The 15,819-nt window shown below is 39.6% G+C and overlaps 1 protein-coding gene across 3 annotated transcripts in view; it reads right to left on the bottom strand.

The window, feature by feature from the left end:
- SLC2A9 (solute carrier family 2 member 9) overlaps positions 1 to 15,819 on the bottom strand; it is a 105,546-nt gene that overhangs the window by 41,628 nt on the left and 48,099 nt on the right. For all 3 annotated transcript variants that reach the window (XM_056350561.1, XM_056350546.1, XM_056350553.1), the window contains one exon: positions 10,442 to 10,552. In XM_056350561.1, coding sequence (XP_056206536.1) covers positions 10,442 to 10,552 — 111 coding nt within the window. The remainder of the gene's footprint in view (positions 1 to 10,441; positions 10,553 to 15,819) is intronic.

The raw sequence follows: 15,819 nt of genomic DNA, 5'->3' as shown, positions 1-15,819 counted from the left end.
GTAAGGTCTCCCTGGGGCCTTCTCTTCTGCAAGCTGAACAACTCCAACTCAGTCTATCTCCAAAGGAGAGGTGCTGCAGCCCTTTTATCATCTTCATGGCCCTCCTCTGGACTTGCTCCAACAGGTCCATGTCCTTCTTATGTTGTGGGCCACAGAGCTGAATGCAGTACTCCAGATGGGGTCTCATGAGAGCAGAGTAGAGGGGGAGAGTCGCCTCCTTCGACCTGATGACCACACTTCTTTTGAAGCAACCCAGGATTTGGCTGGCTTTCTGGGCTGCAAGCACACACTGCTGGGCCATGTCGAGCTGCTCATCCACCAATATTCCCAAGCGGTTCTCCTCAGGGCTGCTCTCAATCCATTCTCTGCTCAGCCTGTATTTGTGCTTGGGATTGCCCCAACCCACATGCAAAACCTTGCACCTGGCCTTCTTTCATTTCATTTCATGAGGTTTGCACGGTTCCACCTCTCAAGCCTGTTAAGGTCCCTCTGGATGGCAACCCATCCCTCCAGCATGCCAACTGCATCACACAGGTTGGTGTCATCAGCAAACTTGCTGAAAGTGTACTCAATCCCAGTGTCCATGTCACTGACAAGGATGTTTAACAGTGCCAGTTCTAGTACCAACTCCTGAGGAACGCCACTTGTCACTGGTCTCCACTTGGACATTGAGCTGTTGACCACAACTCTTTGAGTGTGACCATCCTGCCAATTCCTTATCCACTGATGTCCACCCATCAAATCCATGTCTCTCTAGTTTAGAGATCAGGATGTTGTGCGAGTCAGTGTCAAATGCTTTGCACAAGTCCAGGTAGGTGATGTTAGTTGCTCCTCCCTCATCTGTCAACACTGTGACTCTGTTGTAGAAGGCCACCAAATTTTTCAGGCACGATTTGCCCGTCCTGAAGCCATGCTGGCTGTCACTCATGACCTCCTTATTTTCCATGTGCCTTAGCATAGTTTCCAGGAGGATCTGCTCCACAGTCATGAATACGAACATCAAAAATAAAATAATGACAGCTGATTTTATATTATTTATCAGCTATGACATGTTCATAATTGCATTCACAATTATGTTTACACAATTTATTTTAACCTATTCAAAAAAACAAGTCAGCACAACATCCTTATTTGAGATCACTGAAAAACTTAAGAAACCATTAAAGTGGTACTTGGTTTTATGTCTGGATTTCCTACTTCAGAACAAATATGGCCATATAGATAGGAAAAATGTGCAACTGATAAATTCAAGTTTAAAGCCATTAGTGTGGTAGATTTCAAACTTACTACTATATTTAACTTCTTTTGCAACAATTTAATAATAAAACAAGCACTGTACATTAGCTATATGAAAACAATTAGTATGATGATAACTACATGAAGTTTGATTATTTTTTTTCAGTACACAAAAAACCTACATTGATTGAATGGCTTACAAATGTACACCAGATTTTTAAAATAATACTTTTAGAATATGTAATTTTAAAATGTCAAAACATTGAAATAAATTACAGTCCCTTGCTTTTGTATTTTGAATTTCTTAATTTCAACATCTCTCTGAATTTAAGCTTCAAGGGTTTAAAATTTAAGATTAAAAGCTTTTTAGCATAGATTAAGTCCAAATTTTGTTTTAAATTTCTTTTTTCTCAAAACACAGAAGAAACATTTAGTCATGATTTCAGACAGTTAATGTAATTAGACTATCCAGATAAAAGAAACCCACCCATCAGAAAACTCTGCTCAGACAAGTGATTGTAACACTGGTATTTATGCACTCACGCACACTTTGAATCTGTATTTAACACCTGAAGACAGATCAAATTCCTTAAGAGCCATCATAAAATTGCAATACTTACCTGCTAGAGAAGAACACAATTAAGAGTTTCTTGAAAAACGGCAATGTGAAACTGTCTTTGCTAGTCTGACTCATTAATATAGGCTAATGTATATTTCAGGTCAGAACAGCTGACACACTATTCTCATTGAAAACTACTCTAATTACTAATTACAGTTGGTTTTCTTATGAGAATAATAAAACAATTTTACAAAGCGCACAATGTACCACTTCAAACAACTTAAAGCCAGAATCACGCAACTTTGCCACATTATTTATTGCAGACTGAAATCCCTCTTGTGCACATCCTTTAAGCAAAAGATAAAATGAGTAATGAAAACGAAATCTGCAGTAAACCTAATTTTGCACACAGTTTCACTGTCAGCATCTAGAAGAAATGCATTAAAGGAAAGTACAAAGTCATGCAAGGAAGAAACACCTTGTGTGGCAAGTGCATCTCCCACAGCATCGGGTTCACCAGCAGATTTTAGGACAGGCTTCAAAACATGCCGACCCTGCACCCTGGCAAGCTGGGCTTCCACACCAGAGACGTGCACTGTGACGCTGCAGAACATGGAAAGCAGCTCTGAGGCAAGCTTTAGCATTCTTTATGTCTTTAAATTAGGAAGTATACTCATTTTGACAGTTTCCACAGCTCCCATAATAGAATTTATTTCAGATACATGTTTAAAATAGACCCACAGTGATGTTATTAGCATTTCACATTGTGTTCTCAAGGTCCAAATGTTCCAAAACTGCAACTTCTGCACTGTCAAAACTTCTACAAGATGCCACGTATTTTCCACTATGATTAATGAATCCACCTTGCAAACATATGCAGTCACGCATACACTCAACCAGGAGACATTTTTTTATTGCTCTGAGGTATACAAAGTTACATTATAGGTCCATGAAACCACAGAGATTTCTGCAACAGATCCTTCACATGTAATTTGATATGAATTACATGTTCAGCAATAGGTGCTGCACATGTAATTTGACATACCAGGCAATTTCCCTTATTTTTTTCAATTCTGGATTGGTGATCATGATTAAAAAAATCTTGGTGTTACACCAGCTGGTGTATTTTGTATTAAAATGGGGTAAGGAATGAATGTTTCTCTTAGAGGGAAAAAGGTTCACAGATGCCTCTCATACAAAGCAAAACATGGGGGGAAAAGTGACATTTTTTGGTTGTAAAGCTCAAAGCAAAGCCAATCCCAGTTAGGAAGGGCAGTTTGGACTATGTCCTCCATAAAGATGTGTGTATGCCCTTGTGCCTACATATACTAGGAATAAGCAGTGTGGACATATGTCGTGGTTTAACCCTGGCTGGTAATTAAGTACCACGCAGCTGCTCACTCACTCCTCCTCACCCAGAGAGATGGGGAGGAGAATCGGAAAGGAGTGTAAAACTTGAGGGTTGAGATAAGAACAGTTTAATAATTGAAACAGAATGAAAATGAAAGAACAACACTAACAATGATGACAATACCAATTATAATTAAAAGGGGAAGGGAAAGAAAAAAATCCAGAGGTAAAAGGAGAAAGAAAAATGTGGTGCACAACACAACTGCTCACCATACGTTGACCAATGCCCAGCCAGTCCCAGAGCAACGATCTGCCTGCCCCAGCCAGCCCCCCAGCTATATATACCGTGTATGCCGTCCCATGGTATGGAATACCCCTTTAGCTAGTTCAGGTCAGCTGTCCTGGCTGTGTCCCCTCCCAGCTCCTTGTGCCCTCCAGCCTTTTTGCTAGCAAGGCCTGAGGAACTGAAAAGTCTCACATCAAAGCCAAAACACAGCCCTGCACTACCTCCTAAGAAGACAATTAATTCCACCCCAACTGAAAACAGGACAACATACTTTGGCAAATCTAGGTGAGCTGATGAGGCACTCAGTTTTAACTGAGACCAGCCTAACAAAGATACAGTTACAGAAGGTCTGTGGGCTCCATATCTGTTTTTATAGATGAGTAGTTTCTTGTACATTTAAATTCTTTCTTACTCAGACATTTTGGGAAGAAATAAAGCAAATCCATGTGCAGTTATTCTTTTCTCTGAGATGATGCCAGGCTCCTGAAGCATTTGTAATACAGTAGCAATGAAGAACTTGAATGCTTCAGCTTCTGGGCACTTCTTGCAGTTTCTGCCTGAAAGAATTTCCAGTTACAATTCTTGGTGGCATTCCTTGTGATTTATGGAATGGATCAACTTCATTCACTAGAAAAAATATGCAGGAATTTTATCCTTATCCACAGGGACACTATGATGTACCAGAATTTCTGGGAACCCTATTACCATTTCCAAAGATGATATGAAGTACACTGACAACACTAATAAATCTAGGAAATACAGACTCAGAAGACTTCTCAATTAGACATGATTAACTTGCATAATTATGAGAAGATTAATGCCTCCTTCCATTTTTAAGCTAAGAACACCTCTATTTTGTTCAAATGCGTGACCTACCTTTTGCATCACCAGTTCCAACCCAACAAAAGACATCTGCTTATGGCAGAGATTCAAATGAAGCACAGCAGCCTCTGCTGAAATGGGATACTACACAGAATAAAGCTCATGAAAAGCCAAGCACAACAACCAAAACCACGCTCCACACCTGCGGTCTGCGAGTCTCGTGAAAGGCAGTGTGTGCGTTTGGAAAGACATGGGTCTGTGGCCTTGCTGGTCACGAGGCAATACAGAAGCAACCCAGGGCCCAGGGCCCAGGCCCACTGGCTAATCAAAGCTGTTCAACTGGGAGGCTGTCCACAAGAGAAAAGCATCTCAGGCGGCACTATCTTTCACAAAGGCCAAAAAGGTTTTTTGAATTGTTTAAGCACACAGACGCTTCAACAGCCAGTCCATCAAGCTGTTCAGGTCTACAGTATTTCTAACTAAAATTTATTTTTGAGGATTTCTTAAGAAAATCTATGACAACACAACGGTACCTCAAATTTCTCTGCTGAATTATTTGTTCCCCTTTTCTTCATGGAAAAAAAAGCTCAGGTAAACTCTGAAGTTTCAGCAAATACTTGAAAAGAAAGTTCTAACATGTCTGCTATAACAGCAAGCTTTCCTGGTGAAAAAAATGCTGGGTTTCAGGTTATAAATGGACAACTAATTAATTTTTAGTTACGATTATACAAATACAGAACTTGTTAACTTGCAAAACCCACTAAGATGCTTATGACTAATAAGAAATGGAAGATGATTCACCAGTTTTCAAGTATTTATAGTTCTAAATGCTCCACTGCTATGTGCTGGTAACTGCTACCTACTGAAGACCTGTAAGTCGTCAAAATATACTATATGGTAGAGTAAATGAAATAACAAGAAATTCAGTATATGCTCAAGTACAGTCAAAAAAAGAATCTTACAACTGTTTTCTGTGATAGCACACTGAGTTATTTGCCAAATTGTGTAGGCTGGTACTTGTTTATGTGTGATTATAAACATGCATTTGTAGAAGCCTGTACCCACAGTCATGGTAATTAACACAGCTAAAATTACTGAAAACGTGTAAAAAAATATTGCAACCAAAATTCCCTTTACACAGAAACGTTTGGTGATAATAAGGCAACTGATATGCAAACTAAGTTAACAGTTCACACAACTTACTTTTATCTGGCAGAAAACACGAATGAAGTTAAAAAAGCAAATGTCAACTTTTCACTTGAGTCAGATGCAGATACTGGAGCTGACATAATGAAAGCAGAGCACATTAATAAAGATCAGAAAAGCTTCTCTGAATAAAATTAATGTGTAAACGAGTTCTACAATCCAAACAGGTCACTAAATACTGTTCTCTTCTTATTTCCTGGTTCTAAATTATACTAAGAAAACCCTGTTAGATTTTCTTGATGTCTCAGCTCTGTAAAGAGGTTTGATCTATATGTTAATGTCAAGAGTAGCCACACTTTTTTTCCCATGTTTTTTGGATACAGGCCTGAGTAAGACAGTATGTTGAGATTCAGACTTAATACAGCAAGCTAACTCCGTGTTATTTCCATTTTATGCAGCAGGCTTAAAATGGATAATCACATTTATATCACTGTCAGGTCTATTTATGACACAATGTGTATTATTTTGTATGCAGGAAAAGGAGAGGAACAGGAGACAGAGTTATAAATATTTTTTATTCATATTTTTATGTATATCTACTTGTCTACTGTATTAATTTTACAGTTGTAAAACAAAGAAATAGGTTATTTAATTTAAGTACCTATACTGGAATTTAGAGGCATAGCACCAAGTTTGACCACATAAGTACAAGCTCTAAACAAATCTTTGCCTACCCTCACTCTCACATCAGTTTGTCTTTATCTGTGTTAATGCCATGACAGGGTAAGTTCCTACACATCTTCTGCAGGTAACAGGCTAGGGATTACTATCAGCAAAAGGTGGAATTGATTGCTAAGTTTCTATGCACAGTCTGAAGTATTTTGCAGTAAAGCATCCTCAAGCAGCTTCACTTGGCAGTGAAATTTTCCATTCACTAAAGAGGGTCTCATACTCAATGCCTGCTGGATGAGCATGACCAAAATGTAGCCCATGCAGGGATTCGTTTTAGCCAGCTGCTTTTGCCTCATCAGTGCCTGGGAACAGCCCTTAAGGCAGCATAACAAAATCCATTACCTTATTCCTATTATGTCCCTTCAGTAAATTGTAGATATTTTTAAGCAAAGCTCCTTCTGTTGATGATTTATTTGTTAAAAGCATTAAGTTTTGTCTTGTGTCAGATTCATGTTATAAAACTATCCTGGTTTTAGCTGAGATAGAATTAATTTTCTTCTTAGTAGCTGGTGCAGTGCTGCCTTTCGGATTTGGTGTGAGAACCATGTTGATGGCACACTGATGTTTCTTTCTGGTTGTTGCTAAGTCAAGGCCTCTTCAGTTTTTCAGGACCTGCCAGCGAGAGGGCTGGAGGGGCATGGGAAACTGGGATGGGACACAGTCAGGACAGGTGACAAACTAGCCAAAGGGATATTCCATACCATATGGCATCATGCTGAGCATATAAACTGGGGGAAGAAGGAAGGGGGGGCATTCAGCATTATGGCATCTGTCTTCCCAAGTAACCGTTACCTGTGCTGCAGCCCTGCTCTCCTGGGGGTGGCTGAACCTGCCTGCCAGTGGGAAGGGGTGAATGAATCCCTTGCTTTGCTTTGTCACAGGCTCTGGAACACACATTAGTAACACCTTGATGCATCACCTTATGGGATATGCTTTATGGCATAATCTTCTCAATATAGTCATAGTTAGTCTGTTTCTGTGAACATTATATAAAGACCAAATGTGGTGCCACAGATGGCAAAATTGGATGTGGGACGCTTAATTTGAATAACATCCCCTTTTATTCTATGCTGGTGTCATGGAGGGGGGGAGGAATCTTTTCACACATTTACTTCTCCCTTTCCGTTCAGCCTGTTGCCTTGTCAAAGGCAGGCACTGGCAACATTGTTCTTTCTGTCCACTGAGTAAGACAACAATTAAATTAAATTAACGTCAATTACTAAAAATTATGAAGAAGCCACAGTAGCCAATCTTAAAGAAAACTAAGTTTGTGGAGTCCCCTTACTGCAGGATTTATAGAACAGACTTGTAATAAACACATATTTGCCAGGGAATTATTTAGGTATATTCATCCTGATTAAAAGCATGGCATCGGGTTAGATAATTTACTGCTGCGATACACGTATGAGAAGGAAATCTATTTAGTATTTCATTCCAGAGTATATCAAACTTTATCAGAAGCAAACTGAAATTAGCTTGTCCAGTCAATCCTCTAAGCTGAATCTGTGTTCAGCACAATGGGTGGAGAAGTCTACAATTAACCAAAAAAACACACAGAAAATTTACAGCATTCTTCCCAGAGAGAAGCCAGGGCACCAAGTACACAATGCTACAATACAGGTATTTCATTAAGTAATCTAGGAAGTGATGGTGTAAGCAGGAGTTATGGCCAAATTGTATGAATGAAAGGAAAAGATGATGCATTTGTTTAATTTTTCAATGTCTTGTTTATGTGGCTTTTGCTTGAGAGGAAGAGGGATGAAGCTGTAGGCAAAGCATGCTGCTAGCAGGCATACAAATTGATCTGAGGCAATAAAAGGCTGTAAGAAGGATGTGATGCTATTCACCTTTTCTCAGGGACCACATCAACATTTTTACTATTATGCTCCCAGGAAACATAAAGGGAGACTTTCAAAATTCAATTTTTTTCACAGTTTGAATGATATTTTCTCCTAAATATTGTTTTGCTTCTCTCTGAAATTTATTTCAGTCTTCTCCTTCGGCATTCATATAGGGCTCATCAATGGAGTTCATCAATACCTAAGTATTCTTACTGAGGCTCAGAGTCTCATGACCACCTAACACATGCATAATGATAAGAGATGGTACATGATTTCATTGTGGACTTCTCCAATAGCTATTTCATTTACGAGAACAAAAAATCTGCCTCTGTTACTGATAGGAGTATCTATTGAAATCCTGGAAATTATTGTTAGTAAAACCTGGTTTCTGCTAGCAAGCACAACATATAAAAAAATATCAGGAAAATTGAGGTCTCCCCTTGCTTTCTCCTGCCTCTTCCCTTCTTCCCTCTGGATAGCATGTAAGACATATGCACCTGACTTAATATTTAATGCTGTCAAATAGATCTTTTTTTTTTTAAATAAAAAAAAAGGAAAAAGAGCAGCTGAGAGGTTGGGAGTGGGAGGAAATATCCACCCTTAGTTCTAGACATGAAAAAAATTTAGAGGAAACTGCTTGTAGAAATGAAAAGCTGCAAAACTGTCATTTGAAAAACGAAATTCATGTTGTTCTTTTAAACAGCAGCAATGAAACATTTATGAAGATTACTGAAATAAAATTAAGGCTACAAAGCAACTTTTCTCTTGAACTGAAAGTGCAAATTTGAAGGGAGCAGAAATGTCAATGTATCAGCATTTTCAGACCGAGTAGCATAAACAGAAAAATTATTAAAAACACTCCTCTTAGGCACAAAAAAAGTTACTACACATACCAGGAACCCAGGCAGACACATCCACCTCATTATGTGTGAACAGTATGCTCTGAATAAGCCCAAGAAACTGATAGCAAAGAAGGAACTGAAAAGATGTCAGACTCTATTAATAGAACAGCTTTAATATCATGGAATCACTTCCATGAATTTTCATCCATTTCCGTAAAAATGAGGTGCATTCTTCACTTAAATCACTGGCAGGATTATCGTTATTATTTTTACATATGTCTTAAACAAAGAAGCATTTTTGCAGTATCAGAAAGAAAAAACTGTAAGAGGCAGGGACTTTCATACTTCACTATTTCCACATATTGAGAAGAATGTCCCTTTAATTAAAAAAAAAGATGGTTTGCCCATAAATAGATTTGTACATTCACAAAGATCAGAAGAAGATCTTTGTGACCTTACAGTCCTTATGTATAAGAAAATATACTCGATAGCTGGATTTAGTTTAACATTTTATAGGTCGTAAGCAGTTGCTCTGCCACTGGAAAGGATTTTTTTGCTGAACTCATTCTTCTGACATTTAAAAATGCTTGTCTAGTGTGTCCAGTATTGTGCAAATACACTTGGTATAGAATATATGAAGACAAGGAAAAATTGTAACAAAGAAAGAAAAGAATATTAGCTTGTTTGCAACTTTCCATTCCAAAGACCCCTCCCATTGTTTCTTATTTATTGCCATGCAAACAGAAATGTCTTTCTGTTAGCAATCAATCCTGTATTCACCTACTAAAACTTTCAGGTTTAGTTTGCTCATTTTTTTTCCTAGTCAAATTTTCCATTCTGAAATAGGAAAGAAAAAAGTTTGTGTGGATAATGTTTTCTATTAACATCTTCCTTTACTTTCAGTACATAGCAAAGGTACACAACCTACCAAGGAGCTCACATATTATGAAAGGATGCCTGCTTGCCCTTGTTGAATGAGACAGCAGAATTTTACATAACATGGGAAAACGTTGTTCTAGCATGCTGGCTATGCTTCCACCAAGGCAGGCTACAAACTTTTACTCCCATATTTTGAAACGGCTGAAGAATTTTCCTCACTGCCTGTAAACTGCTATAAAAAACATGTCATTAGAACATGCCCAGTAAGACATATGGCTGTTTTTGCAATCCACACTGAACACACCTAGCTGTACTATGCCTGAGCCTTCTCCAACAACACTGCCCGCTTTCCAGCAGGCACATGAAGATCAAGATGTGAATAAACTTCTACCAAGTAAAGTTATTCTACCAGGTGAAATAATTAATGAGTTATCACTTAATATAGTTCAGGTCTTACTGTTCCTGCCTTCTTCCACTACATTCATACAAAGCGCCCTAGGATATGTCAACTTTTTATGCTCCTTTTATGCAACTAAAACTAAAGATCGTCTTCCAAAAAAAAAAATAAAATCCCAAGCCATGAAACTGGGTTTACGATTAAACCTAGAAATAATATTTTCAATTGTTTTATCAACCATTACACACAACTGTCAATATACTATTCTGTTTATATTTTAACCTGTATAAGGAAACAAAATCACAAATTTAAATAGCAAGCATGTTAATGGATTTTTATAACCACACTTACAGAAAGAACAGCAGCCACAGTCTCAACAGCACCAGTACTTAGAGTAACATAGGGGATTGTTTCATGATTGATTCCAGCTTCACTAAAGATGCTGTTTGTGTAGTACCAGATCTGTACCAGAGAGAAGAAAATGAGTTATTAATCATTATGTTTTGAACTACCACATATCAGTATTCACTTCAAGCGTTTGATCTGCCAGAGAACAGGCTTGTTAAAACACTGAGCACTCCCAAAAGACCAAGGGTTGGTCAGGGCAACAAATGAAGGGAAGGTGCAAACTTCAGGTGTATTAGTCACAACACTGCTGTACTTCTGCTTGCAGATCCAGGCAGAATTACAAGTAGCATTAACTCAATTTAGCTTAATTCACTTTAGGTGTAAATCAAAGAAATGCACTTTAAGCTTGAACAGGAGGATACAAATAGGTTTGGTATGGCTGAGCCACACTGCTTAAAAAGCAGGTTTGAGTGGCTTTACAGAATACTTTGATGGCATGTAACAACAGAAGAGAGAACAGGAAAGAGATGGTGAGAGGCAATGCAAAAACGGTTCGATTTTGGTCAGAAGGTGTGAGATTTCTCACCTTAACCTCACTGCAGTCAAGACATCACCCTAATCATAGAATCATTTATGTTGAAAAAGACTTTTGAGATCATCAAGTCCAACTGTTAACCCAGGACTGCCAAGTCCACCACGAAACCATGTCCCTAAGCACCTCATCTACATGTTTTTTAAACACTTCCAGGGATGGTGACTCCACCACCTCCCTGGGCAGCATGTTCCAATGCTTGACAACCCTTTCAGTGAAGAAAATTTTCCTAATTTCCAATCTAAACCTCCCCCTGTGCAACCTGAGGCCATTTCCTCTCATCCTGTTGCTTGTTGCTTGAGACAAGAGACCGACACTCACCTTGCTACAACCTCCTGTCAGGTAGTTGTGGAGAGCAGTAAGATACCCCCACAAGCCTCCTCCTCTCCAGGCTAAACAACCCCAGTCCCCTCAGCCGCTTCTCGTAAGAATTGTGCTCCGGACCCATCAGCAGCTCCGTTGCCCTCCCCTGGACACGCTCCAGCACCTCTGTGTCTTCCTCGTCCTGAGGGGCCCACAGGTGAACACCGTAGTCGAGGCGCAGCCTCACCAGTGCCAAGTACAGGGAGATGGTCGCTGCCCTGGTCCTGCTGGGCACACGGTTTTGGATACAAGCCAGGATGCCCTTGGCCTTCCTGGCCACCTGGGCACGCTGCCGGCTCGTATGCAGATGGCCGTTTTCTGCCCCAGGCCCTTTTCTGCTGGGCAGCTTGGCAGCCGCTCTGCCCCCAGCCTGCAGCGCTGCGTGGGGTTGGTGTGACCCCAGCGCAGGCCCCGGCACTGAGCCTTGTTGAAGCGCACACACTTGGCCTCGGGCCATCGCTCCATTCTGTCCAGGTCCCTCTAGAGAGCCTCCTGCCCTCAAGCAGATCAGCACTCCCACTCAACTTGGTGGTGTCTGCAAGCTTAGTGAGGGTGCACTCGACCCTCTCGTCCAGATCATTGATGAAGATATTAAAGAGAACTGGCCCCAGTACTGAGCCCTGGGGAACAACATCTGTGACCAGCCACCAAGTGGATGTAACTCCATTCACTCCAGGCCTGGCCATCCAGCCAGCTTTTGACCCAGCAAAGAGTCCACCCATCCAAGACATGAGCACCAGTTTCTCCAGGACAATGCGATGGGAGACAATGCTGTGTCAAAGGCTTTACTAAAGCCCAGGTAGACAACATCCACAACCCTTTCCTCATCCACTAAGTGGGTCTTCTTGCCATTGGAGATCACATTTGTCAAACAGGACCTGCCTTTCATAAACTCACACTGGCTGGATCTGATCCCCTGGTTGGCTTGCATGTGCTGTGTGATGGCACTCAGGCTGGTCTGCTCCATGACATTTCTCAGCACCGACGTCAGGCTGACAGGCTGTAGGTCCCCAGAAATAATCACCATTATCAACACAAAGAAAAGACACTTTTAGAGTGAGAGTTGCTCGGTGAAAAGTAAAAAGCTGCTTTTAGGATGAAATGAATCATAGGCTAGATAGATAGGAGCTGACACAGCAACACAGGGGCATAGGGTTACTAGCTTAGAGGAAGCCATTCATGTTTGGTCAATAAAACCATACCCAGTGGTGACAATATACAGATGAGAATATATGGTGGTAATACTCCAAAATAAGAAATCTGGTAAGTATCAGAGCCCCATTCACATCACAAATAAAATCTGAAAACCATATAATATTTCAGTTGGACTCAAGGTGACAGCAAAGAACTAGCCAAAGATTTTGGTGGCCAAAAGCGTGCAACAAGAAGAGACTGCCTTGGAGAACAAAAAGATAACATATTTACCAGAGAATATGAAAAACCATTGAAACAACAGATTATCAGAATAAAATAAAATAAAATAAAAATAAATAAAATAAAAAAACCCTGAAAGCCAGAGTTAATGGTGACACTAAACATAAAAGTAGCAGCAATATATTTTACCATATGCTGTCCGTGTGACAAGCCCTAACAGGGCAAGCACTGCTAAGAAAACGCTTGTCTGATGAATGGAAGTGTTTTGATCACATGAGGAAAACCCCGTTGCCTATCAGCATATTATACGTATGCTACATCTGTTCAAGATACTAATTCAGGAGCTTTGCAAAAAAAAAAAAAAAAAAAAAAAAAAAGTAATTCTATATTCTCAACTGGCCCTTCAGCAAAGCTGCTTCTCCCAGACCAAAGAAGAAAATCCAACTCACCTTACATTTAAAAAAAAAGTAAAATAAAATACCAAGGACTAAAGTCACCAGATCACCTTACAGATAAAGAGAATCTGACTGTAGACTTCTATGCCTACTGATGGCACATCATTTCTCACCAGATGCAGTGACAATAAGTGACAGCAGCAAACCTCCATATGAAGTAATCTGCCTTCATGTAGCATGCACTGGTGCTAACTGTGCACTTCATTGGCCTGCTGATACAGAGCACAGACTAAAGCAAAACCAAGGATCAGCTCCCAATTCCCTCTGCGGTGTTTATGCTCACTAATAATTTTTTTTGGACCCAGTACTCTGACAAACTATTGACATCCCATATACCTAGTCAGTACATAAGGAAAACAAAGTAAGACAAAACTGTGACAAAAGTAAATTTTTTCTCCATACGGCAAGTTACAAGATTGAAAACTTCATGCAATAAAAGTCAGAGACCCTGTAGTTTAGGCATTTTGTTCCTGGTATCAGTTTTGCATAGCAGGCAGAGTTTCTGAGAAGGATAGCAATATTGCAAGTATACAGCCCTTGAAAGAGAAGAGGGCAAAGAGACAACTCCTGAATGCAATTTGCAAAAGCATGACAACTAGAACACAAGACATTTTGCAAGTGGTTTTACAGAAGAGCATGACTAGCCATTGATGGGAAGAGGGGTAGTAATACAGATGGATTAAAAAACTGGCAGAGCAAAGACAGCATGTAGTGACTTATTAGTCTCTGTAGCAGCACAAAAATAAATTAGTGTAAAAATTAACAAGAAGTACACATTTCAAAACAATAAAAGTGAATGTTTTTCAACCTGTGTATCATTAAACAGCGAAAGACATTGCTCTAGAATATTACTGGGACAAATTTCCTAGGCTAATGATGACTGTTTTACTTTCACCAGTTGTTTTTCTGACATGTTTTTTTTTGTTTAGCTAGTGATTTCATTAACTAACAAAATTTGCTAATGATTGGGCTAAAAGTTTTGGAATGAAGGAGCTGTGGAAAATAGGGCAGAAGGTCCAAAAACCCAGAAACAACTGCTGTCGAGTCCAAATCAACACTGGGACATCTAATTTCCTGCACCTATGGTCGGTTGCTGCTGCTTCATAGGCTGAAGTAAAACTTTGCCACTTTGGTCAGTTAAACAGCTGTCATTAAGGAACAGCTGCATCTCTGTAGTACGATCTCTGTGAGTCTGGAGGGAACAATTTAGCATTCTTGTCTGTAGATTGCCATTATCTGTATGAAATGTGCTTTCTTTGCTTATCATAAGCTATAATCTCTTAGTTTAAAGTGGCATGTGGTATATGTTATCAGTGGTATTCCCAAACTTTCTCACACCATTGATACCTCTAGCATTCATTCAGATTTCTATTCCTTTTATTTTTCATCCAGCTCCCTACATACATTTCTTCCTAAGCAATTCAACTATTCAGCAGGAAAAGAAAGCAACAAACAAAAAAGATGGGCAACAACACAGACATATACGGTGTTGCACACTGTATACTCTCCCCTTCCTACACTACCCAATGCCCAGTCTTCTCCATACCAAGTGTGCCATGGCAGATTATTTGCATACTTAAAACATGCATTGCTGTACAGACACCTGACCCCAGCATGGTTTCTTGCCCTCTGCTTTAAGGACAGATGCAACAGATGCCCAGGGATCCCACTTTGGGAATTATTTCCTTAAAGTGATACGCAGTATAGTACATTTCTTGATATGAAAAAGGATAAAGATCACCAAAGAGAATTTCACTGTAGTTTTGTGTCTTCTAACTGAGATACAATAGTGCAAGATTAATAAATTTATTATGGATGATATGTATCATGAATTTTATCAGATGAAAAGAGACTAATACAGATTAATTTATTTATGTAAATTTAGGTCAGACTGCCTGGCATTTTGTTATAATTGAATACACTAATACGATCAGGGCTTCACCATCATTTATGTTCCATGTGGAAACCAACAAATGTACTGTTTTTAAGCAAAAAGAATTTTTATTGCAAAGTAAAAGCCTTAAAAGGAAGCAAGTTTTCTCAGATACCAGCAGGATGATTACAGAAGTCTGCCAGTTGGTAATTTCCCCAGAGAGTGACCTGAGACTCTTGCCTGCAAGAAGTCCAACTTTCCCATATGCCCAGCGCAGATGGTAGCTGTGGAAAAGACCAGACTGACTAATAGAGCACTACAGACAAAGCAATTGGTGGGAGCTATGAGTTAGAAGGAAGCGTTCACAGCCAGTTAAACCTTGCTGATGCTGCCTCACACCCAGCAGGTTAGTTCAGATGCAATCAGGCAGACCAAGACCCAGGTTCAGCAGTATCTGTCACACTTGTACCTGTCCACTAATCTCTCAGCTTCAGGTGACTTGAACAGTATCAGCCAGGAGAGCCATGCAAAAGAGACAAAGAATTGAAACCTGGTCTCTTACTCAAGTGGTCCAGCTATTTCTCTTCACCTCTCTTATAATTTGATTATTTTTACAATTAACTATTATTATTAACTATTTAAATAATCAATTTCAGAATGCAAATTTTGTGTGAATATATTTTCTTCATGTTTATTGGCACTGCATGGGAGGAGTAACAAACAA

This window comes from Falco biarmicus, chromosome 1 (genome assembly GCF_023638135.1).
Source record: "Falco biarmicus isolate bFalBia1 chromosome 1, bFalBia1.pri, whole genome shotgun sequence".
In the NCBI taxonomy this organism is placed as follows: domain Eukaryota; kingdom Metazoa; phylum Chordata; class Aves; order Falconiformes; family Falconidae; genus Falco; species Falco biarmicus.
Note: the sequence above shows the minus strand (reverse complement) of the source record. Positions and strands in the feature narration are given on the sequence as shown.